The 23,756-nt window shown below is 47.4% G+C and overlaps 1 protein-coding gene across 2 annotated transcripts; it reads left to right on the top strand.

Annotated features, from left to right (window-relative positions):
- The first annotated feature begins 5,176 nt into the window (after window positions 1-5,176).
- LOC148143337 (uncharacterized) lies at window positions 5,177-23,171 on the top strand. 2 transcript variants are annotated; one of them, XM_087974143.1, is made up of 3 exons: window positions 5,177-5,212; window positions 16,835-17,164; window positions 21,489-23,171. In XM_087974143.1, the coding sequence occupies exon 3, from the start codon at window positions 21,896-21,898 to the stop codon at window positions 22,535-22,537; it is 642 nt and encodes a 213-aa protein (XP_087830269.1). In that variant the 5' UTR covers window positions 5,177-5,212; window positions 16,835-17,164; window positions 21,489-21,895; the 3' UTR covers window positions 22,538-23,171. The 2 variants fall into 2 exon arrangements, with proteins under 2 accessions (XP_087830269.1, XP_087830268.1); XM_087974142.1 differs by having other exon boundaries at window positions 16,835-17,478.
- The last annotated feature ends 585 nt before the right edge of the window (window positions 23,172-23,756 follow it).

Genomic DNA, 23,756 nt, shown 5'->3' with positions numbered 1-23,756 from the left:
CAAAGCTGGTTCGAGGCTCGAGAAAGGACGGTGTGCTGGGGGCTGGGGAGAAAAGAGGCAGAATGGATGGGGGACAGAGAGAGAGCAAATGGCGGTCAGAGGGTGGGTGAAGAGACAGAGAATGAGTGGGGTTGATAGAGAGATTGAGTGGGGAAGAGAGAGTGGGCGTGGTGGAGAAGTGGGAGATGGCACAGGGCAGGGTGACACTAGGCACACAGATACACAAGATGGTCACTGAGCCATCAGTTGGCCAACTTGACACACAAGATGGCCACCGGATCTCAATACGGGGAGAAACAGCAGAGCTGATACAGACATTGCCTGGGCCACCAGAATGCCAGCACAATGGACTCACAACCCAGTTGATTAGTTTAAGGCGGGTGGGGAGAGCGCCGTAGATAAAGAGGAGGGCATTTCCTCCCAACCAGGAAACAACGGACCCCTCGAAATCCACCCTCCACCCAGTGAGACCCAGGGGGTACCCACTGCCCCAAAACTACAGGCAACTGAGAGCTGTGATCCTCTGACAGTCCCATTGTCAGACACAGAACTGGACGGTGCGGACCCTTGCCTTGGCTGAATGACTCCAGAGCAGGTAAATGACCCCAGTGAGGGCCTGGATAGCTACCTCAGCCCAGCGAAGGTCCAGCAGTTCATGCTCACCATGGGGATGCAGACAGCTACCCCAGAGTCAGGACAGTCAAATGGACAATGGTAACCCCATAAACTGGGGGTTAAAGAAGGTTCATTTACTATCGTATAACAGGGCACCCACTCAGTAGGTGGGTTCTGCTGAAGCCACAGCTAAATACTAAGAGACTGGATGGTTAATAAAGGGAACTGTAAATAGGATAACTGTAAATTCGATTAATTCAATCTGTTCTTTGTAATGTTAAGACATGCAATGTATATATCTATGAACGACATGACGAATTGTATAAGTACCAAAGATTTATTTCTATGAATAAAATATATTTTGAAATAATAAAAAAAGGTGGGGGAGAGAATACACATGAGTAATGAACACTGCCCGCCGAAGTGTCTGGGTCCAGCCAACACCCATTATAGAAGTGCTAACAGCTTGATACAGACTCAATACCAAATGCTAATAGCAAGGGCTGCAGGAATCCTCCTTCTCAGGAAGAGCAATTAGCGCCCATTACTACAACAATGGATTTCCATGCAGACATTGAAATGGACAATGTCTGCACTGAAACTGACAACGACTGTGCAGAAATTAACAAAGGTTGTGTTGGAACTGACAATGATTGTATCAACTATCAACGATTCTGCAAGGATTACCATAAACAAATCATGTTACAAAGACAATAATCTCATCCCTGACCGATTGTATCACAAGATTTATAAAGGTTTCTTGACGTGTGTTCCGGGTAAAGAGAAGTCTCGCAGCTGACACTGTGCTGTTGGTGTCTTTCTATCCCCGGAGCCGCGGTATTACCTTGTGCAATAAACTCTGTCATTGAACCTCAATTCTGACTCCGAGCCTGGTGTTGTTGCCCACAACAGGGGAGAGAGAATGGGAGTGGGGGGTGGGGAGAGAGAATGGGTGGGGGGGTGGTGGGAGAGAGAATGGGAGGGGGTGGGGGAGAGAGAATGGGGGGGAGGGGAGAGAGAATGGGGGGGAGGGGAGAAAGCATGGGGGAGAGAGCATCGGGGAGTGGGGGAGAGAGAATGGGGGAGTGGGGGAGAGAGAATGGGGGGGTTGGGGGAGAGAGAATGGGGGGTTGGGGGAGAGAGAATGGGGGGTTGGGGGAGAGAGAATGGGGGGTTGGGGGAGAGAGAATGGGAGAAAGGGGAGAGAGAATGGGGGAAAGGGGAGAGAGAATGGGGGAAGGGGGGGAAAGGGGAGGGGGAAAGGAGAGAGAGAATGGGGGGAAGGGGAGAGAGAATGGGGGAAAGGGGAGGGGGAAAGGAGAGAGAGAATGGGGGAAAGGAGAGAGAGAATGGGGGGAAAGGAGAGAGAGAATGGGGGGAAAGGGGAGAGAGAATGGGGGAAAGGGGAGAGAGAATGGGGAAAGGGGAGAGAGAATGTGGAAAGGGGAGAGAGAATGCGGAAAGGGGAGAGAGAATGGGGAGGGGAGAGAGAATGGGATAGGGGAGAGAGAATGGGGTGGGGGAGAGAGAATGGGGGTGGGGGAGAGAGAATGGGGTGGGGGAGAGAATGGGGATGGGGGAGAGAATGGGGGGAGAGAATGGGGGTGGGGGAGAGAGAATGGGGGTGGGGAGAGAATGGGGTGGGGGAGAGAATGGGGGTGGGGGAGAGAATGGGGGTGGGGGAGAGAATGGGGTTGGGGGAGAGAATGGGGTTGGGGGAGAGAATGGGGTTGGGGGAGAGAATGGGGTGGGAGGGGAGAGAATGGGGGTGGGGGGAGAGAATGGGGGTGGGGGGAGAAAATGGGGGTGGGGAGAGAATGGGGGTCGGGGAGAGAGAATGGGGTGGGGGAGAGAGAATGGAGGGAGGGAGAGAGGGATTGGGGAGGGGAGAGAGAATGGGGTGTGGGGGAGGGGAGAGAGAATGGGGTGTGGGAGAGAGAGAATGGGGAGGGGAGAGAGAATGAGGGAAAGGGGAGAGAGATTGGAGGAAGGGGAGAGAGAATGGGGAGGGGAGAGAGAATGGGGAAGGGGAGAGAGAATGGGGAGGGGAGAGAGAATGGGGGAAGTGGAGAGAGAATGGGGGAAAGGGGAGAGAGAATGGCGGATGGGAGAGAGAATGGGGGAGGGGAGAGAGACTGAGGAGAGAGAGACTGGGGAAGGGAAGAGAGAATGGGGAAGGGGAGAGAGAATGGGGAGGGGGAGAGAATGGGGAGGGGGAGAGAATGGGGGAGGGGAGAGAGAATGGGGAGGGGAGAGAATGGGGAGGGGAGAGAGAATGGGGAGAGGGAGAGAATGGGGAGGGGAGAGAGAATGGGGAGAGAGAGAGAATGGGGAGAGAGAGAATGGGGGAGAATGGACATGGGACAGAGGGTGTGGTGAGAGAGAATAGTGGGGGGCAGACGGTGGGGAGAGAATAGATGGAGGGGACAGAGGACCGGGAAAGAAACGTCAGGGATGCAGAGGGTTGCATGAGAGAGAATAGACAGGGTGTTCAGAGGAAAGAGAGAGAATGGACAAGAAGCTGGGACTGGAGAGAGAATGGACAGGGGGCGCTGCAGTTGGCAGGGACAATGGACAGTGAGCGCTCAGGGTGGCAGGCAGAATAGACGGGGGCTGTGAGGGCGGTGGAGAATGGATAGGGGGCACTGTGAGTGGCGGGGAGAATGGATAGAGTGTGCTGGAGTGGCGGGGGTGAATGGACAGGGGCCACTTTGAGTGGCGGGGGCTAAAGGACAGGGGGCACTCGGGGTGGCGGGGGATAATGGATAGGGGGCGCTTGAGTGGCAGGGGAGAATGGATGGGGGTGCTGTGGGTGGCAGGGGAGAAATGGACAGGAGGTGCTCTGTATGGCCAAGATCAAAGGGGTTAATGACAGTCAGCACTTATCAGATTGGTCCTGGAACAGAAAAACTTGCACTGGAGGCTCCCAGAAGAGGGGTGTCTCGGATGTATTCCTTCAATTAGTTTTGAAATATTATTGTGTATCTTAATTGTGAAGGCATACCTGGCACATAGAGAGATGGCTATGGTTGTTGGAGGTCAGTTATCTCAGTTCTAGGACGAATTCATAGGGTAGTGTCTTAGGCTCAACCATCTTCATCAGTGACCTTCCTCCATCATAAGGTCAGAGGTGGTGATATTCACCAATAATTGCACAATGTTCAGCACGATTCACAACTCCTCACAAACTGAAGCAGTTCAGTTTGAAATGCAACACGATCTTAACAATATCTAATGGGCTGACGAGTGGGAAGTAACATGTATGCCATGCCAATGCCAAACAATGACTCATCCCCAAAAGAGATAATCTGACCACTGCCTCGTGATATTCAATATTGTTACTGTCACTAAACACCCCACGATCAACATCATTGGGGTTGACCATTGACCAGAATCTCAACGAGACTAATCACAGACACAATGGCAACAACAGCAGGCAACAGGTCAGGAATACTGTGGCGAGTGACTCACCTTCTGACTCCCCAAACCCTGTCCATCTTCGACAAGGCACAAGTCAGCAGTGTAATGGAATACTCTCCCACCAGCTTGGATGGGTGCAGCTTCAACAACATTCAAAAAGCTTGATACTATCCAGGACAAAGTTGCCTGCTTGATTGGCACCATCTCCACATACATCCACTCCCTCTGCCCACTGTTAAGAAGCAGGAATGTGTGTGGTGTACAAGATGTACCACAGAAATTCACCAAAGATCCTTAGAAAATACCTTAGAAAACCACTTCCGTTTAGAAGGACCAGGGCAACAGATACTTGGGAACACAACCTCTTGCAAGTATCCCTCCAATCCACTGCCCATCTTGACTTGGAAACATATTGCTGTTCCTTCAGTGTCCCTGGGTCTAAATCCTGGAATTCCCATCCAAAGGACATTGTGGGTCACCGTACCATTATGGATCACAGAAGTTGAAGAAGGCGGGTCACCATCACCTTCTCAAGGGGAACTAAATGCTGGCCAGCCAGCGATGCACATGTACCATGAGTAACTTTTAATAAATAATTGAAACAGAGGGCTGGAACCCGCAAACTAAACAAAAATCGAGGTTCAGTTGGAACGGACATCGGGCTTTGATTCTGTCCTGATGTGAGGACAAATAAAGAGTGATGTACTGACACTGAATTGGAAATAGTGTTTAGAGTTGAATGCCTGCAGTGTTTCACTCAGTGTATCAATCTAATATCGATTAAAGATTAGTTCCTGACGTAAACGTCACCAACATACGAAAAAAGACGGTTAAGAAAGCATATGAGACACTGGATTTCATCTCTTTAATGGCTGATGTAGCACCCACGATCCCATGCGATCAATAAACCGTTCTATCGGCCGTGAGCAGTGCTGATGGTGCGCATGTGTGAAATCGATTTGGGGCCGCTCCTCATCGCTCTGATGGACGGGGAGACGAACCTTTGGGAAACCATGAAGGACCGGAAGGAGCCTGGTCCTACTGCCAATCAGAGCCCTCGTATTGTCTGAATGCGGATGGTTTTGACCATGAGCTTCTGAAGCTGCTGCTACACCTCTCTCTGAATGAAGGTTGACCTTTATCCCAGGTTGCAACTTCTTTCCTCTGTTTAACATGTGTGAGTACAGCACTCTCTTTTCTCGCCCCCTTTCCCATTTCTTTTCACATCCTTGGGTTCAGCTGTTGGTTTGTAGGAGCTGAGGGAAAAAGAAAGTCAATCGAGGTGAAGGAACAGACTCTGGAAAATATTGGTTTAGATCTGTGCCTGTTAATGTTTGACAGGCTTTGTTTCCTGAGCTTGATACATTCACTTGTCTGGTAAAAAAGTATGGCCTCTTGATCCATGTTGGGGATGGAAGTGGATTATGCTGTGGGTGACTTGCTCGTAGTAGTCCAATAAGTATTGGATAAGTAATCATGACACACAAACCTTGAGTTATTGACTGTTTATTTGGGAGCTCACAGTGAGAGCCAAGACGACCTAATAGTCAGAACTCGCTCCAACGACAAACAAAAGTTGTGTGATAATATAGGTTACAATCATTTAACAATTAGCAATCTGTTAATTGCAGGATAATGAGCAAACTGAGGCACTTTACCCAGTGACGTAGTGTCTGGACAGTGTTGGTTAGTAGCTGATGTGTACAATAGGTCTTTGCAAAGAGAAGGATATTCCCATGCAAGGAAAGAATTTGTTTATCAGGTAGCAGTACAGCTGCAAGGCCGACTCTCTCTATTGAGCCTGGGAAACACAATGTTAGTCTGGGAAACATAAGCTTTGGCAAGCAGACACTAAGCTGAGATTGAAAGTGGTTTCCAGGTTTTTAATACGTGGCAAAATGGCTTACCAGAATATATTAATTCTCCCACAATTCCTTTCTTCTTTCCTTTTACCAAATCAGGAGGTCAGTTCAGAGGAACCGGCAAAAGGAGGGATGTAGCGGACCCAGTGGGGCTTGTTGGCGATGGGGGTTTAGAGTCGCCAAGGTAACTGTCATAGTCCAGGTCACCAGGATCAGGAGAGAGAGTGTCAGTGAAACCATCTATTGGTGCGGAAATGTCAGAAATGAGAAGCGGCACAAGTTGGGAAGATGCTGGGATATTCAGCATCAGAAGGCAGCTGAAATGGGCACAGAACTGTTTCTGGAAAATAATGCTATGTGCTCGCAGAACAAAACCAGCAATGAGAAGCACAAGGCCCTGGAAGAGAGCAGAAGCCCAAAAGCCAAGCCAGCCACCCAATGGGGAGTAGTGTTATGGAGGGAGGAGGCCGCCTTACCCAATGTGTGCGGTAATGTTAGTAATGTTCTCACTGGAGTCAGGTATGTATGTACAGCAGTCAGAGCCGATAAGGGCACAAGTGCCTCCTTTCTCGGCTAACAGGGAGTCGAGGGCCATGTGACTTTGGAGAGCAATGGTGTGGACAGTGACCATCCCTGCATTGAGCAGATCAAAGGCTGAAGATGTGGCATTGGCAATCTCTTCCATAGTGGTAGCAATTCACTAACCCTCAACCTCAAGGTGCAGGGTAACATAGGGAGGGGAGAAGGTAGAGAAAAGGTGCTGAAAAGTTGTGAGCGCTCTCTTGATGTGTGGTTTGGAATTCTCAAAAGGCAAAGTGTGGGAGTGGTAAAGGAAAGGGACAACATAACCTAAATACCAGCTGCCAGTCCAGGAGGTAGGCAGCCAGGAGTAGGCCGTATGGCCACAAATGAAATCAGAACCGTTGAAGGGCAACAAATTAGGTTCCAATCCAAAAGGTGAGAAGTGAGGAATTGATGGTGGTCTTGTTGGGAACCCTGAGGTTAAGTATGCTCCTGTCTGCAGTGGGCTGGTAAGCAGTTGAAGTAAGGAGTAGGGAGTGCAGACACTTACTGAAACCAGCCTGCCATCCTGAGGGATGCTTATTCTTGATGCAAATACTTCCTAGAGGTGGAGTCGTGGCTGTGAGATTGGTGAGGAACAGGGACGGGGGTGTTCGGGCAGGTTTGTATTTTTTTTCTCTTCTCTACCCCCACACTACCACCTTACTGCAGGAGTGCTTATATTTCCCCCTGCACCTATGTTGTGTGTGCAGGTGTGCGACACAGTGAAAGACAACAAGTGCACAAATCTTTATTCAACTTTCACCACCAGGAAGAAAGGAAATACCTGAGTGGCCAGTGACAAGCAGTGCCCTTCTCAGAGGACAATGCTGCTGAGGGGGAGGGCAGCGATCAAATCAAAATAGAGTTGGAGGGGGAAATAATACACAAAGGTGTTGGTGGGCACCGCGTGCTCCTTCTCCAGAGACACCCCGGCTCTGACATACCTACAGAGGAGGGGCAGGCAGTCGGCCCTAATGATCCCCTCCATGGCCTGCTGCCTGGACCTGTTTATAGCCAGTTTGGCCAGCCCCAGGAGCAGACCCATGAGGTCCTGTGACCTGTCCTCCCCACTTCGCACCGGGTGCCCGAAGGTCACAGGAGAGGTAATATTGAGGCTGGAATCAACCCTTGAATGTATCCATTGTATATCCTACTGATTGCCGGTGGAGGTGGGTATTATCCCCGTCAGAGTTTGGGGTGCTCACCCACTTCGGAAACCAGGGGGATGTGAAAAGTTGTGACAGCAGCAGAATGACCCTGATGCAGCTCCCATTCGGCAGGGTCATTAAAAGGTATGGATCTCAGGGGGATCCCTCCCTTGGAGTTGATGGGAATATGGGCACAAACCCAGCAGCTAGAGCGGCTGTCCTTTTCTGCATAAAGGTAATGTCCTGTAAAGAAAAGTATTACACTGTAATTCCTGTCAGTGAAAGAAAGATAAGAAAGAGTTCAGTAAAAGTCAGAATGATCAGGCTGAGCCATTAACGGATGAAGGCTGAAGATGTGTCTCTGACGGGGTCTTCTGGTGTTCCTCCAGGGGGTGGTGCTCGTTTGCATTGTGTTGTGTGTGTCCATGCGGCCTCCCCATGACCTTGACTGCTGACCGGGTAACCCAGCAGGACTAGGAACGGGCCTTTCCATCTCAGCTCCAATATGTCCCGGTCCTAATGCTGAGGCTTGGCATACCCATGAATGTAAAGTCTGAAGAGTTTTGGTTAACTGATGCAAATATTTCCCAGTTGTCCAACACTAGTTGAAGGGCAACAGTCAGCTGTTTCAGTCATTGGGATGGTTTTGATTCACCTACAAAATACATCTGCTATTATTAGACAATATCGTTAACAATGTACGCGACATAATTCTATGAAAGCAAGTTGTAGACAAGTAAAAAGGCTGACGAGGCAAGGAGATAGTTAACAACCTCAGGGCATCCCTCTTACAGCATGAATCATGTTTGTTTACAAATTAAACACGCTTCAGCTCTTTTCCTCGCTGTTTTCTGGAAATCTGGGTGTCACCAAGTTTGTAATAAGTATTACCATTTCCTTCTTGCCCAAGTGTGTACAATAATGCACATAATCAACTGAAGGAAGCAGCAGCAAAGAAGGAACACAAACCAATCCATCAGGGATCATCCACATTTCGGTTTGAGTATCAAACGAGTACCCTATTTGAGGCCATAGTTTGTGCTGTTCAGCAGGGGGCCTCCCCTGTGATTTCAGTCCCATACCCAGGCCTGGCATTCCTATCCCCATATTGTCTCTATCTGGGTTTTGCTGGGGACCCAATGGGACCAGAAGTTTGGGGTGTAAGGCTGCCTGCTTGGCAGCAGCATCCATCTGCTCATTCCTTTGGAGACTGTATTCATTGCCTCAGCGTGAGCTGAATATCTTGATAGCTGCCAGATTGATGGGACAAAATGGCATTACTATTAGTCTGCCCCGTGGGGGTTAAAAATCCTCTATGTTCCCACAAGTCTGTGTAATCATGGGTCACACCAAAAGCACAGTGAGAGTTGAAGACCTCAACCCCCAGGAGGGGGTGTCTCAGTTCCGCGATCGATCAACTGAACTCTAGGAGGTTCAGCAAGGTTTCACACTTTAATTAGTAACGGCCGGGCAAAGATTTGTCCAGCAACACAGATATTAAAATATTCTGTGTTCCTTGGAGAAATTGCGTGATTAACTTGGAACAAAAAGCAATTTTCATATGTTTCTTAGGAGACAGTACAGCATGAAATTACATAATAGACAACAGGTTAACCCTGGGAAACAATGTTGTTTCACATGCTTTATCTCCTCATACTTGTGCTTCAAGGTTAGCTAGGATGGTCAGTAATGTCCTATCTAGCTTAATTAGATCCATACTATGAAGAAGGCATTGTTTGCTTAATCTGTAATTCAGTTAGCTCAGGAATGCAGAAATGCAGCTTTTAGCCATTTTAAACACAATGTTAATGTGTAGCCTGAAGCCGTGTTGTTCTATTACTTTATACTGAGATGCCATTTTGTGTTTAATAAAAGGTCCTGACAACAGCCTTAATCCAGGTATTAGATCCTCATCTGGTGTGGATCCGTCACTCAAAAGAAAACTGGATTTGCAATTTAAAGCCATACGTGCTATTCTGCTAAATAAATCTAGTTGATTTTTTTTTGTTTAGAAATGTGAAAACCTCGTGAACAGTTCTTCCAGTCAATCACTGGATATTCAAATTTCTCTTCAAAATTAAAGATCATAACAAAACTGGATGTCATTGTGGGATGTTGAATCTGTAGTATGTGCTTGGTAAAGTTTGGAAGAACAATATTTCAAAGCGAATGTTATCGTGTTCAGTACTAAGACTTTCTGGAGATGAAAAATTTGCCCTTGTGTGTTTTGCAACACTGAACCAAGGTCAGTTCTATAGAATACGTAGTCAGGTTGATGCGAGAGTTGAGAGCTGGGGAAAATTATCAGAAATAATACAGGCAGAAGCACAGCAATTAGAGTTAGAAAGTTAGCCAAAAATATTTCAAAAAAAGATTGGAATGTTTTGTCAGCTTTTTTTTTAAAGTTAACAAAGTAAGTGTTGGTTCTGTAGAAAATGAGTCTGGGGATTCAATAACAGAGGATAAAGAGATGGTCGGAGAATTGAAAAGAGCTTGAATCTGTCTTCAGTAGAGAGGATAAAAGTAACACTTTAGCTGGAAATCAGGAATTGAAAGGGAAGGAGGAACTGAAGACAATTACAATTACCAGGGAAGTCGTACTGAGTAAACTGTTGGAACTATGAGTTCACAAGTCTCAGGTGCCCAAAAGATTTCATCATGGACTCTTAAAGAAAAACTAGCTCGTGAAATAGTTAATGCATTGGTTTTAATTTTCCAAACCTCACTAGTTTCAGGGAAGATTTCTTTAGATTGGAAAACGCCTTTCTTCAAAAAGGGTGACTGAGAACAGGAAACTGCAGACCATTTACCTTAACATATGTCATAGGGAAAATGTTCAAAGCTATGATTAAAGATGTTATGACAGGGCACTTGTATAAGTTCAAGGTAATCAGGCAGCGTGAATGTGTTTTTGTCAATAGGAAATAATGTTTTGAAGAACGGCCTCTCCCCACTGCGACTGAGCTGATGAATCTCATGTACCGATAGGGAATGGAATCCCTTCCCACATTCCCCACCTTTCCACGACTTCTCTGCAGTTCTGGTGTCCTTTTGGCTCCCTGTTTCTGATGAACAATTGAAAGTGTGATCACATTCGGAAAACATGTACAGTCACCCCCTACTGCGAATAGTGTAATGTTTCTTCATCTGTGTAACTGGTTACAGCTCCTTCCCACAGACAGCTCCTTGGGGCACACTCTCTCCCAACAAGGGGAAAATACATACAAAAGTTGAGCAGCAGACAAAATGCAAAAGCAATGAAATGTCGACCCACGGGGAAAAAAAAATTGTGCCTTTATCTTTTTTCTCCCCTATTGGCATTTGGATTCTTAATTTGTCACTGACACCAACATCCCCAAAGAGCATATTGCACATGTGTGCCGGTGTCAGCAACGCAGCGCGCATGCCCGCCAGTGTCAGCAAAACATTGCGCATGTTCATCCGTCCGCCAGAAAAAGGCGCAAGCCGTTCTCCTGATGGCCCAATAGGGAGACCTGGAGGACCGGAAAGAGATAGGTCCTCCTACCAATCAGAGCTACTCTATTGTCTAAATGCGGAAGTTGGACCATGAGCTTCACCCAGACGGTAAATTCCTTCCTCTGTCCAAGATCTGTGAGTACGGCACTCTTTTTTTTCTTGCCCCCTTTTCCATTTCTTTTTCACTCTGTTCAATTGTTGACTTGCAGCAACTGAAAGCAAAGGGAGTGAATCCAGGGAGGAGACAGACTCTGGAAACGTTGGTCTGAGTCTGTGTCTCAATTGGCGAAATAGACAGGCAGGAGGCTGGAAGAACACAGCAAGCCAGGCAGCATCAGGAGGTGGAGAAGTCGACGTTTCGGGTGTAACCCTTCTGCAGGACTGGGAATGGGTGTAGGGGGAGATGCAGATAAAGGGGGTTCAAGGGGCAATGTGGTGAAGTGGGGATAGGTGAAGGCAGGCTGAGGGTACGACCTAGTTGGTCAAGGGGAGGAAGGAAACTGGTTGGTGGCAGGGAGGAGTGGAAATGAGGGGTCGGGGCTGGGAAGGGAGTTGGGGATGGGAAGTGAGGTTATTTGAAATTGGAGAACTCAATGTTGAGTCCTCCGAGCCGTAGGCTGCACAGGCGGGAGATGAGGTGTTGTTCCTCCAAGTTGTGGTTTGGTGTGGCATGGCAACGGAGGAGGCCAAAGATGGTCATGTCAGGAATGGAGTGGGAAGGGGAATTAAAATGGATGGTGACTGGGAGGGTCCGGTTGGCCTCTGTGGACCCAGCTGCGATGCTCGGCGAACCGTTCCCCAAGTTTATGCTCGGTCTCCCCAATGTAGAGAAGACCACCATTGGTAAACACATGGCAAATGCAGTACCACAATGTGAAGTTAAAGCCTTTCTGTGGCAGTAAAAGCAGAAAGGAGGTGTGTTGTTTAAATGGTGATGGATTGGGATGTGGAGAAAGTGAGAACTGCAGATGGTGGAGATCAGAGTCCAAGTGTGGTACTGGAAAAGCACAGTAGGTCAGGTAGCATTCAAGGAGCGGCAGAGTTGACATTTTGGGCACGAGCCCTTTATTAGGAATGATGTGTGGACATCCTAAGGGGCCTCAGCGTCCTCCTACACCAGTCACTACCAGTTGTCAGACAGGTACAGCAAGCAATCAGCAAGGCAAGTGTTATATTAGCAAAAGGAATTGAGTTCAAAATTGAGAATGTCTCTCTGTAGTTAGGGGATCATTGAATATGTTCAAGGCTGAGCTCATCTGATTTTAGAACAACAAACAAGTGGATGTTTATGGAGGAAGGCAAGAAAATGATTTTGAGATCAGTACAGAACAGTTACAGGGTCATACAGCACAGAAACAGACCCTTCAGCCCAACTAGTCCATGCTGACCATATTCGCAAACTAAACTAGTCCCACCTAGATTGGCCCAATTCCGTCTGAACTTTTCCTATTCATGTACTTATCAAAATGTCTTTTAAATATTGTTACTGTACCTGCATCCATCACTTTCTTTGGACATTTATTCCACACACAAACTACTGTGTTGAAAAAAAGGTGCCCCTCCTGCCTTTTTGAAATCTTTCTCCTCTCGCCTTCAAATTTGCTGCCTAATCTTGAACCCCCCACCCTAGGGAAACAATACCTGGCAGTCACCTCATCTATCCCCCTCATGATTTTATAAACCTCTGTATGGTCACCTTTCAACCTCCTGTGGTCCATTGAACAAGTCCCAACCTATTCATCTAGATGTCAGCAGAATCACAACCAATCCATTGAATGTTGGTGCAGGTTTGTAAGACCAGGTGGCCTACTCCTGCTTCCAATTCTCTCTCACTGTCCAGGACAGCAAGAGAACATAAGACATCAGAGCAGAAATTTAGGCCATTCAGCCCATCAGGTCTGCTCCATCATTCAATCGTGACTGATAAGTTTCACCACTCTCTGGCTGAAGAAGTTTCTCCTTACCTTCATTCTGAAAGGTCTTCCCTTTACTCTAAGGCTGTTCCCACTGGTTCTAGTCCCTCCAACCAATGGAAACACATTCCCAACGTCCACTCTGTTCAGGCTGTTCAGTATTCTGTATGTTTCAATTAGACCCTCCCCCCTCCCGAGTATGGGCCTGTTAATCAGCATGAACCAGACCCTTCAGGATGAGGTACAGCAGGGATTAGGATCAGCAAAGTGAGAATAGACGGAGTGTGTGTGGAATGGAGATTTTCAGCATCTAGGGAATAAGAGAGGAAGCAAAATTCACTATAAATTAGAATTGACCGGATGGGCTGATGGGCCAATGAGTGACAGATGGAGTTGAATTTGGAGAAATGTTAGGTTTGCATTTTGGTCAAGTAATCCAGGCAGGACTGACATAGTTAAGGGAAGTGTTGCAGAACAAAGAGACCTTGGAGTGCAGGTTCATAGTTCCTTGAGAGTGGAGTCACAGGTAGACAGGATAATGAAGAAGGCATTTGGGATGCTTTCTTTTATTGGTCAAAGCATTGAGTAGATGAGTTGGGAGGTTATGTTGCGGCTGTACTGGACATTGTTTGGACCATCTTTGGAATACTGCGTTCAGTTCTGGTCACCCTGCTACAGGAAATGTGTTGTGAAACTTTGAAAAGGTTTGGTAAAGATTTGCGAAGTGTTGCCAGAGTAGGAGGGTTTGAGCTACAGGGAGAGTCTGAATAGACCAGGATATATTCTTGGCGCATCGGAGGCTGAGTGGTGACCTAACATGTTTATAAGGGGCATGCATAGGGTGAATACCCAAGGTCTTTTCCCCAGGGTATGGGAGTCCAGAACTAAGAGAGGCATAGGTTAAAGGTGAATGGGGAAAGGGAAGCGAGGGGCAACTTCTTCACACAGAGTGTGGTGAATGTATGGAACAAGCTGCCAGAGGAAGTGGTGGAGGCTGGTGCAATGACATAATTGAAAAGGCACCTGGCTGGGTCCATGAATAGGAAGGGTTTAGAGGGATGTGGGCCAAATACTGGCAAATGGGACGCGATTAATTTAGGATATCTGGTCAAGTTGGGATGACTGGTCTGTTTCTGTGCTGTAAGACTCTAATCGTCTTCGGTGAAATCAGAAATGTGGTTGTGAAGACTGGACTTGCAGAGCAGCTTTCAAGGATATTTTGCCCTTAATGGGATCAGAAGAAGTTAAAATGAAATCTTTCATTTGTGACCCAGCAACTGAGTGAGTGAGGACATCTGGGATTTTGTTGGAAAGTCGGAATTGATTGCACTGTTAGGATGAAGCCCTACCGTATTCAGTCATTTCTGCTGGTGGGTGAGACTAGGCCTCAAGGTTAGGGGGAGTGGATTTCGGACAGAGTTGAGGACAAATTGCTTATCCCGGAGAGTAGTGAATCTATGGAATGCTCTGCCCAAGGAAGCAGTAGAGGCAGCTTCATTAAATATATTCAAGACACAGTTGGATGGGTGTTTGCATGGTACGGGAATGAAGGGTAGTTGGGATAATGCAGGGAGGAGGAGCTCAGACAATGGATAGATCAACCATGATCTTAATGAATGGCGGAGCAGGCTGGATGGGCCAAATGACCTACTCCTGCTTCTATGACTATGAAACTATAACCTTACATTTCCCATGGCTAACCCACCTAACCTGCACATCCCTGGACGCTCTGGTCAATTTAGCTTGGCCAATCCAAATCAGGCCTGGTGAGCGGTGAGGTGATGTGGGAAATGAACATTAGAGAAAGGGACAAGGAGAGTAAATGTACCAGCGATCAAAACTGGATTTTAAAGATCACAAAAATTGAAACTAAAAATGGTGTCTCAATTTTTGCTGCATTGTAACAAAAGTGAATGAATTGACTGTACACATTGAAGGGAATAATTATGACCTGAGACTCCTTACAGAGACATGGCTTCAGGATGGCAAGGATTGGATCCTCAATAGCGAGGGGGTAATCAAATGGGAAGCTAGGTAAAGGTAGAGGGTTGGCCCTGCTAATCCAAACACTAATCATAGGGTAGTCTGGTGTCAGCTCAGGTTTCAGGTCCTGATTTCTCTGTCCTCTGTTGATCTCCCTGTTCCTCCGGAGTATGATGTCAGTCTGTTCTCGGCTCTGCTGAATCTCTGCTGAAGTTTTGACCCCCCTTTTACACCTTCCGGAAGAGTAAAACATTCAGTTTTACCCAACCCACAATCTCCCAGCCTGTCAACTATCCAGACACAGAGTGTAGTCATAGCAGGGAATCAAACAAGAAAAATGAAACAAAATTCAAAATAAATAGGTGCTCGTGTTTAATGTTTGTTCATGAGGAAGTAAACCAGAAATAGGACTCTCCCAGGATTCTTATGGGGCCCTACTTGAGGAATTCTCTCTCCCTTCCATCTAACTATTAGTACCCAGCTAAGATTTACAACAATATTTACATCAACAGAAATAAACCATCTGTTACAAAATAGTCATAGAAATATACAGCACGGAAATAGACTTTCTCTCTCTCTCATGCACAAACGAGTCCATGGGGATGAATTTGTATTTGCAGAATTATATTTGCAAATACATTCTATTTTGCTCAAAAAATGCACAATCTGCAGGCAGTCAATCCATGTAATATTTTGTAAATTCCACTTTGAAAATAGAACCAGTCTGACTAAAGATTAGGATACATACAGACCCTGACCTCACACCTTTAATGCATTGTCTGAGCGGAGATGTCACCTTTTGTTATAAAACTTTTACATTCTCTCGAGAAGGTGCCTTACAGGAAGTTCTGGGATTTGCATATTAATGATACCTGCAACCCATTCTGAAAGATGAAAGCCTTAACAAGCCAGGTTAGTTCAATATATCATTTCAGTGGCAGGACATTGTTATGTTTTTCCATAAATTCTGTGCATTCTGATCTTATACTCCGCAATCACCTGATGATGGAGCAGTGCTCCGAAAGCAAGTACTTCCAAATAAATCTGTTGGGCTATAACCTGGTGTTATGTGATGTTTAACTTTGTCCAGGTTAGGGTGGACTGACCATGCTAATTTACCCATAGTGCCCAGGGATGTGCAGGTTGGGGTGGACTGACCATGCTAAATTACCCATAGTGCCCAGGGATGTGCAGGTAAGGTGCATTACTCAGGGTTAAATGTAGAGCAATAGGGGAATGGGTTTGGGTGGGTTACCCTTCGGAGGGTCGGTGTGGACTCGTTGGGCCGAGTGGCCTGTTTCCACACTTTGGGGATTCTCTGAAGAGAAGGGGTTTGTTCAAGCTGTACAGTGCTGCGCAGGCGCAGCGTCGGGCGGGCCGGAGAGCCGGCCGAAGCAGGCGCAGTGTGGTGTGACCTGTTGTCGACTTCGCTCCGCCCCCTCGCACGCCCCCTTGACACGCCCCGCCCTTTCACACGCTGCCTTGACACGCCCCGCCCCTTCGCCCGCCCCCTTGACTCGCTCCGCCCCCTCGCTCCTTTAACGTCATGACGGGGAAGTGTCCCTGTCAGGTTTGAGTGGAACTCCCTCCCTCTGGGTAGCTCTTCACCCTGAGAGGGAGGGGGAGGAGGGGGGGGGGGGGGGAGAATCTGTTCACTTGTAGCAACTGGAGTGAATCCAGGGAGGGAGAAGACTCTGCAAACTCAGGTTTGTGTCTTAGTTACTCAGGTGAGGTTGGGGGGGGAAAGATAGAGATTGGGAAATGGGTGGGATAGATATCTTTTCTGTTTTACTTTATCTTTTCTTTTCTACCCTGGACTGATAGTGGTGACCTTTAAAATCCCTTTTTACAGGGTATTTGAAGATCTGAAGACTGAAGTTTCAAAATCAACAGGTGAAGGGCTTATGCCCAAACGTCGACTCTCCTGCTCCTCGGATGCTGCCTGACCTGCTGTGCTTTTCCATCACCGCACGTTTCGACTCTGACTCCCCAGCGTTTGAAGTTCTCACTTTGACGTCAATGTCACAGTCACTCAATCCATCGGGACCGCAATGGGTTTCAACTCTGATTCTGTGAGAAGGAGCAAAGCTTTTTGGTTCCTGTTTGAGTATGTTTTCAGCATCAGTGGGACTGGATGATAGACCCTGCTGTTGCAGCGCACTGAGTGTGGAACCTGAAACAGGTATATGGCCTGGGAAGAGGAATTCAGGGTGGGGAGGGGCTCCACGTGTTTGTGTGTGGCTGAAGCTTCCACCATGAAGAAACCCGAGGAATCCCGCTCCGTAGAAAAACCATGGAAGTGTGGCGACTGCAGGAAAGGCTTCTGTTTCCCATCTGCCCTGGAGACTCATAAGTGCAGTCACACCGGGGAGAGGCTGTTCCCCTGCCCTGAGTGCGGGAAGGGCTTCATCAATTCCTCCCACCTGCTGACACACCAGCAGGTTCACACTGGGGAGAGGCCATTAACCTGCCCCGTATGTGGGAAGCATTCATCAGGTGGGCAACTTGCGGAAAAACCTCTGCATTTAAATGACGTTCTGAAATGGCTGATCTTAAACATTCGAGAATAGCTACAATGATATATTCAGAAACATAGTTGAAGTCTGAAAGCATGTTCAATTTTTTTTACAAGAGCTGCTGAAATCTTTCTGAAACTTGAACTAAAAAATGTGCAGTGAGGCCACAGCTCAGGACAGGCTGGAAGGGGTGTATGGCTTATTCCTTGTTTTGTGAAATTGGTTCCAACTATGTAAAAATAGTCACAGAGCGGGAAACAAGCCCTTCAGTCCATGACGACCAGATATCCTAAATTAATGTAGTGATGCATTTGCCCCATACCCCATAAATTTTTCTTTTCAAATACCCATCACCACTTCCTTTGGCAGCTTATTCCATACACACACCACCCTCTGTGTTAAAAGGTTGCCCCTTAGGTCCCTCATAAATCTTTCTGGTCTCACCCTAAATCTATGCCCTCAAGTTCTGAACTCTCCCTACCCTGGGGAAAAGACATACAACCGCGGGAGGAGGGAGACTGGGGAGTTTATAAACTCCTAGGGGGAGGCCTCAGGCCTCCAATAGAAGCCCCGCAGGCCCAGTGTTTACTTCACCCGCGAAGGAGCTCTCGGGTTGCCCGGGCAACTGGCCGCCATCTTTGTGAGGGTCAGGCGGAAGTTGTCTTTGGGCCTGGAGCGCCCGGCGGCCATCTGTGTGAAGGTCGGGCGGAGGTTGTCTTTGGGCCGGCATCGCGGGCGGCCATCTTGGTGAAGGCACCATCCGCTGTCATTTCCGGGAGAGAATTCCAACTTCGGGGCAGCCTTTGTGTCAATTAGAATTTCCTCATTTCACTCTGGGAGACCTGGCCCTGAGCTTGGTCTGTGTTCCCTTAAAACAGGAAAAGGGAATGGGAGAGAGGTCCAGAAAAAAAAACACTTAGATGGGCTGTGAATTTATGTGATAATCTGTGGCACTGGAACAGAATGTGGGTGCTTCCAAGATGGCAGTGACCAGGAAAGCATTGACGTGTTGATGTTAGTTTCAGTTTGTAGACAAGAGAGAAGGGCGAACACCAGGAGTGGAGGAAAGACATGAGGATGGATTTGAACTTCAATGCAGGGGGAGGGATCATGTGTAGGATTCAAATTTAATACATTCAGCGAGTAGATAGGAAAAGTGTTCTGTAGAAAGTCGAACTGTCCCCTAATTTTTTAAAATCTGTACTCACAGTGATGTCTTTTGGACATTTCTTTTACAGGATGATGCAAGTTTCAGATGGGAAACTCAAGACAAACATCATAGCATGGAAACAGACCCTTCAGTCCAACTCATCCATGCTGACCAGATATCCCAACCTAATCTAAATCCACTTGCCAGCAGCTAGCCCATATCCCTCTGAACCCTTCCTATTCATATGCCCATCCAGATGCCTTTTACATGTTGCAATTGTACTAGCCTGTACCACTTTCTCTGGCAGCTCATTCCACACACGCACCATCCTTTGAGTGAAAAAGTTGTTCTTTGGGTCTCTTTTATATCTTTCCCCTCTCACCCTAAGCCTATGCCCTTTAGTTCTGGATGTCCCCCACCCCAGGGAAAAGACTTTTGTCTATTTATCCTATCCATGATTATGATTTTATAAATCTCTATAAGGTCAGCCTCCAACGCTTCAGGGAAAACAGCCCCAGCCTATTCAACTTCTCCCTATAGTTCAAATCCTCCAATCCTGGCAACATCCTTGTAAATCTTTTCTGAACCCTTTCAAGTTTCACAACATCCTTCCGATAGGAAGGAGACCAGAATTGCATGCAATATTCCAAAAGTGGCCTAACCAATGTCCTGTACAGCCACAACATGACGTCCTAACTCCATTAATTAATACTCCGACTAATAAAGGAAAGCATACCAAACACCTTCACTGTCCTATCTACCTGTAACATCACTTTCCACGAGCTATGCACCTGCACTCCAAGGTCACTTTGTTCAGCAACACTCCCTGGGACCTTACCATTAAGTGTATAAGTCCTGCTAAGGTCAGCTCAAGATTTGACAATTGGATGACTTGGGCTGGGGTTTGGATCACCAGGTGCTGGGGATTTGTAAACTTTTAATCCCATCAATTTCCCCAACATCATTTCTACACAACTGCTCATTTCCTTCAGTTCTGCCCTGAATGGACCATGTGTTCCCCAACATTTTGGGGATGTTTCTTGTGTCCTCCTTTGTGAGGATCAAAGCAACGTATGTGGTGAATTGGTCTGCCATCTCTTTTTTCCACATGAGACCTTTGCCTGTTTCTAAGTGTAATTGTTTTCACTAATGCTTTTTTTGCCTGTTCACATACCCCATTTCCCCTTTTCATCAATCCTTTTGTTGAAACCTGAACTGCTCCCAGTCTTCAGATCTGCTGCTTTAGATCCACTGCTATAGAAAGAGGCTGAACAGGCTGGGGCTCTTTTCCGCGGAGAATCGGAGGCTGAAGTGTGACCTTATAGAGGTTTATAAAATCATGAAGAGCATGGAAAGGGTAAATAGGCAAGGTCTTTTCCCTGGGGTGGGGAAGTCCAGAATGGGTGGGTAATTGGTTCAGGGTGGGGGAGAGGGGCAGATGTAAAACTGACCAAAAGGACAATGTATTCACCCAGAGGATGGTACGTGTAAGGAATTAGCTTCCAGAGGAAGTGGTGGAGGCTGGTACAATTACAACATTTAAAAAGGCATCTGAATGGATATATATGAATAGGAAGGGTTTAAAAGAATATGGGCTAATGCTGGCAAATGGGATTTGATTGGAATATAGACAATAGGTGCAGGAGTAGGCCATTCTGCCCTTCGAGCCTGCACCACCATTCATTATGATCATTGCTGATCATCCTTAATCAGTATCCTGTTCCTGCCTTATCTCCATAACCCTTGATTCCACTGTCATTGAGAGCTCTATCCAACTCTTACTTAAATGAATCCAGAGACTGGGCCTCCACTGCCCTCTGGGGCAGAGCATTCCACACAGCCACCACTCTCTTGGTGAAGAAGTTTCTCCTCATCCCTGTCCTAAATGGTCTACCCTGTATTTTTAGGCTGTGTCCTCTGGTTCGGCACTCATCCATCAGCGGAAACATGTTTCCTGCTTCCAGAGTGTCCAATCCTTTAATAATCTTATATGTCTCAATCAGATCCCCTCTCAGTCTTCTAAACTCAAGGGTATATAAGCCCAGTCGCTCCAGTCTTTCAGCGTAAGGTAGTCCTGACATTCCAGGAATTGACTTCATGAACCTACGCTGCATGCCCTTAATAGCCAGAATGTCTTTTCTCAAATTTGGAGACCAGAACTGCACACGATACTCCAGGTGTGGTCTCACCAGGGCCCTTTTCAGCTGCAGAAGGACCTCTTTGCGTCTACACTCAATCCCTCTTGTTATGAAGGCCAGCATGCTATTAGCCTTCTTCACTACCTGCTGTACCTGCATGCTTACCTTCATTAGCTGGTGTACAAGAACACCCAGATCTCTTTGTACTGTTTGGTACAAGCGTGTTGGACCAAAGGGTGTTTCTGTGCTGTATGTCTCTATGACCCTGGCTTTCCAACGATGTTTGCCATGTCTGTATGTTTAGTTTTTCTCTGGTGTCGGTGTTGATGTCTCATTTTGCTCCCCCCTTCCCAGGTCGTTAACCATTTTGCGTCTGGTTCTTCCTCAAGAAGCTGATTGCAGGTTCACCTGAATTGGCACTTTTTTTTTTGCTTCCCAAAATCAGACCTGCTCACTCTCAGCAGGATCCCAGTGTTGTGAAAGCTATTCACTTCCAGGTGGAATTATCCAAAATGCACAGAGATGTCAGTCTTGATGTTTTTCAGCCCCTGGAAGATCCTTCAGGAGAATTAGTTAGAGCGGAGTGAGATGGTGCTTTTAGTTTTGTGGAATAAAGAAAAGTATTCCGTAGAAAGTAGAATTCCTTGTTCAGAATTTCCACCCTGGACTGACAGTGATGACCTTTGTAATCTCTTTTTACAGAGTATTTGAAGATCTGAAGACGGAAGTTTCAAGATCAACAGATGAAGGGCTTATGCCCAAAACGTTGACTTTCCTGTACCTCGGATGCTGCCTGACCTGCTGTGCTTTTTCAGCGCCACACTTTTCGATTCTGACTCTCCAGCGTCTACAGTCTTCACTTTGATGTCAATGTCTGACAGTAACTCAGTCCATCGGGAACGCAACAGTTTTCAACTATGAGTCTATGAGAAGGAGGAAAGCTTTTTGGTTCCCGTTTGAGTACATTTTCAGCATCAGTGGGACTGGATGAGAGACCCAACTGTTGCAGCGCACTGAATGAGGAGCGTGGAGCAGCTATACGGCTGGAAAGAGGAATTCACGACGTGGAGAGCGTCTACACGTGTTTGTGCGCGACTGAAGCTTCGGCCATGGAGAAAGCCGAGGAATCCTGCCCCGTGGAGAAACCATGGAAGTGTGGTGACTGTGGGAAAGGCTTCCGTGCTCCATCTGCCCTGGAGATTCATCGGCGCAGTCACACCGGAGAGAGGCCGTTCTCCTGCCCTGAGTGCAGGAAGGCCTTCAGCAATTTCTCCGCCCTGCAGGCCCACCAGCAGGTCCACACAGGGGATAGGCCGTTCCCCTGCACTGAGTGCGGGAAGATCTTTAGCAATTCCACCATCCTGCTGACCCACCGGCGGGTCCACACGGGGGAGAAGCCCTTCAGCTGCCCTGAATGTGGGAAGGCCTTCAGCTATTCCTCGGACCTGCTGAAGCATCAGCGGGTCCACACCGGGGAGAGGCCCTTCAGCTGCCCCGAGTACGGGAAGGCCTTCAGCAATTCCTCCAACCTGCTGAAGCATCAGCGGGTCCACACCGGGGAGAGGCCCTTCAGCTGCCCCGAGTGTGGGAAGGCCTTCAGCGATCCCTCTGCCCTGGTGAAGCACCGGCGAGCCCACAAGGGGGAGAGGCCCTTCAGCTGCCCCGAATGCGCGAAGGGCTTCACCCGCTCCTCCCACCTCCTGAGCCACCAGCGAGTTCACGTGCCATCTCAGGGGGAATTGAAGGAGTGACGGCCGAGTGCCATTATCGACTGGACTATCAACGGAGTTGCAGGGAGTCCCGGGTTCATTTCCCTCCGCGACGGATGGTGGAATTTGAATTTGGTCAGAAATCTGGAGTTCAGAATCTAACGGTGAAACCATTTTAGGGGTGTGGGGGTGGAAGAAACCCCCATTTGATTCACTCAGTCGTCCCAGCTGCATCCTTTATCCGGTCTGGCCTGTACGTGACTCCAGACGCACAGCAGTGTGGCTGATTTCCATCCCCCCCCCCCCCCCCCCCACTCAAAGCCCCTGGCAAATGGGTGAGGAGGAACTTATTGGATACAGAGTATGGGTTGAAATTGCTGAGTGAGGCAATACTCCCTCTGGGTTACGGTTATACCAAGGATCCAATTACAAAGAGACGACTCCGTGCTGACCAATATTAAAGAAGGGGGGCGGGGGGTGTGGTGTCTGTGTGCACTTTTATCTTGAGGTGTTTTTTTAAAAAATCTGCTATGTTTTCTCTGCTTGTTTGCTGGGGAGAATCTGAAGCAGTAACAAAGTTGGGTCACAATAAAGGTTACTTAAACTTACCCCCTGGCTCAGACTCTCATTGAAGGCTTTGAGCTCCAAGAGATTTTTGTTTTAAAGCTGCTCATTTCTTTCAGCCTTCTGCACTAAGTTTCCAATGTTATGTATCAGATGGAGCAGTGAATGAGTAGCTAGTATCGTTAGAATTTTTTCAGGAGTGCAGAGTGCGCCATGTCATCGGCATTGTAAGGTTTCCTGGCAGCACCAGGAGCTGTGGGCTGTGTTCACTGGAAACGATGTGGAAGTGCCGGTGTTGGACTGGAGTGGATAAAGTGAAAAAAATCACAGCACCAGGTTATCATCCAACAGATTTATTTGGAAGCACTAGCTTTCAGAGTGCTGCTCCTTCATCGGGTAGCTATGGAGCAGGAACATATAGCAACCGATCAAAGTATCATACTACTGATAGGATATATAGAACAAATCAAGATTGTGGTTTAGTCTTTCATCTTCTAGAATGGGTTGCGGGTTTTGGTTCATTAAAATGTAAAGCTCAGAAGTACTTTTGAGTCGCATTCTTGAGATGACTTAAGGTTTTATAGAAATCAGTGACATCTCAGCTCAGTACATGAAGGATGTGAGGTTTGACTCTGTCTGTATCGCAATCTTGAATCAGACTGGTTCCATTTCCAAAGTAGGAATTTATAAAATATTA

This window comes from Chiloscyllium plagiosum, unplaced genomic scaffold (assembly GCF_037043375.1).
Source record: "Chiloscyllium plagiosum isolate Xiang-an unplaced genomic scaffold, Cpla_swu_hap1 HiC_scaffold_27, whole genome shotgun sequence".
In the NCBI taxonomy this organism is placed as follows: domain Eukaryota; kingdom Metazoa; phylum Chordata; class Chondrichthyes; order Orectolobiformes; family Hemiscylliidae; genus Chiloscyllium; species Chiloscyllium plagiosum.
Note: the sequence above shows the minus strand (reverse complement) of the source record. Positions and strands in the feature narration are given on the sequence as shown.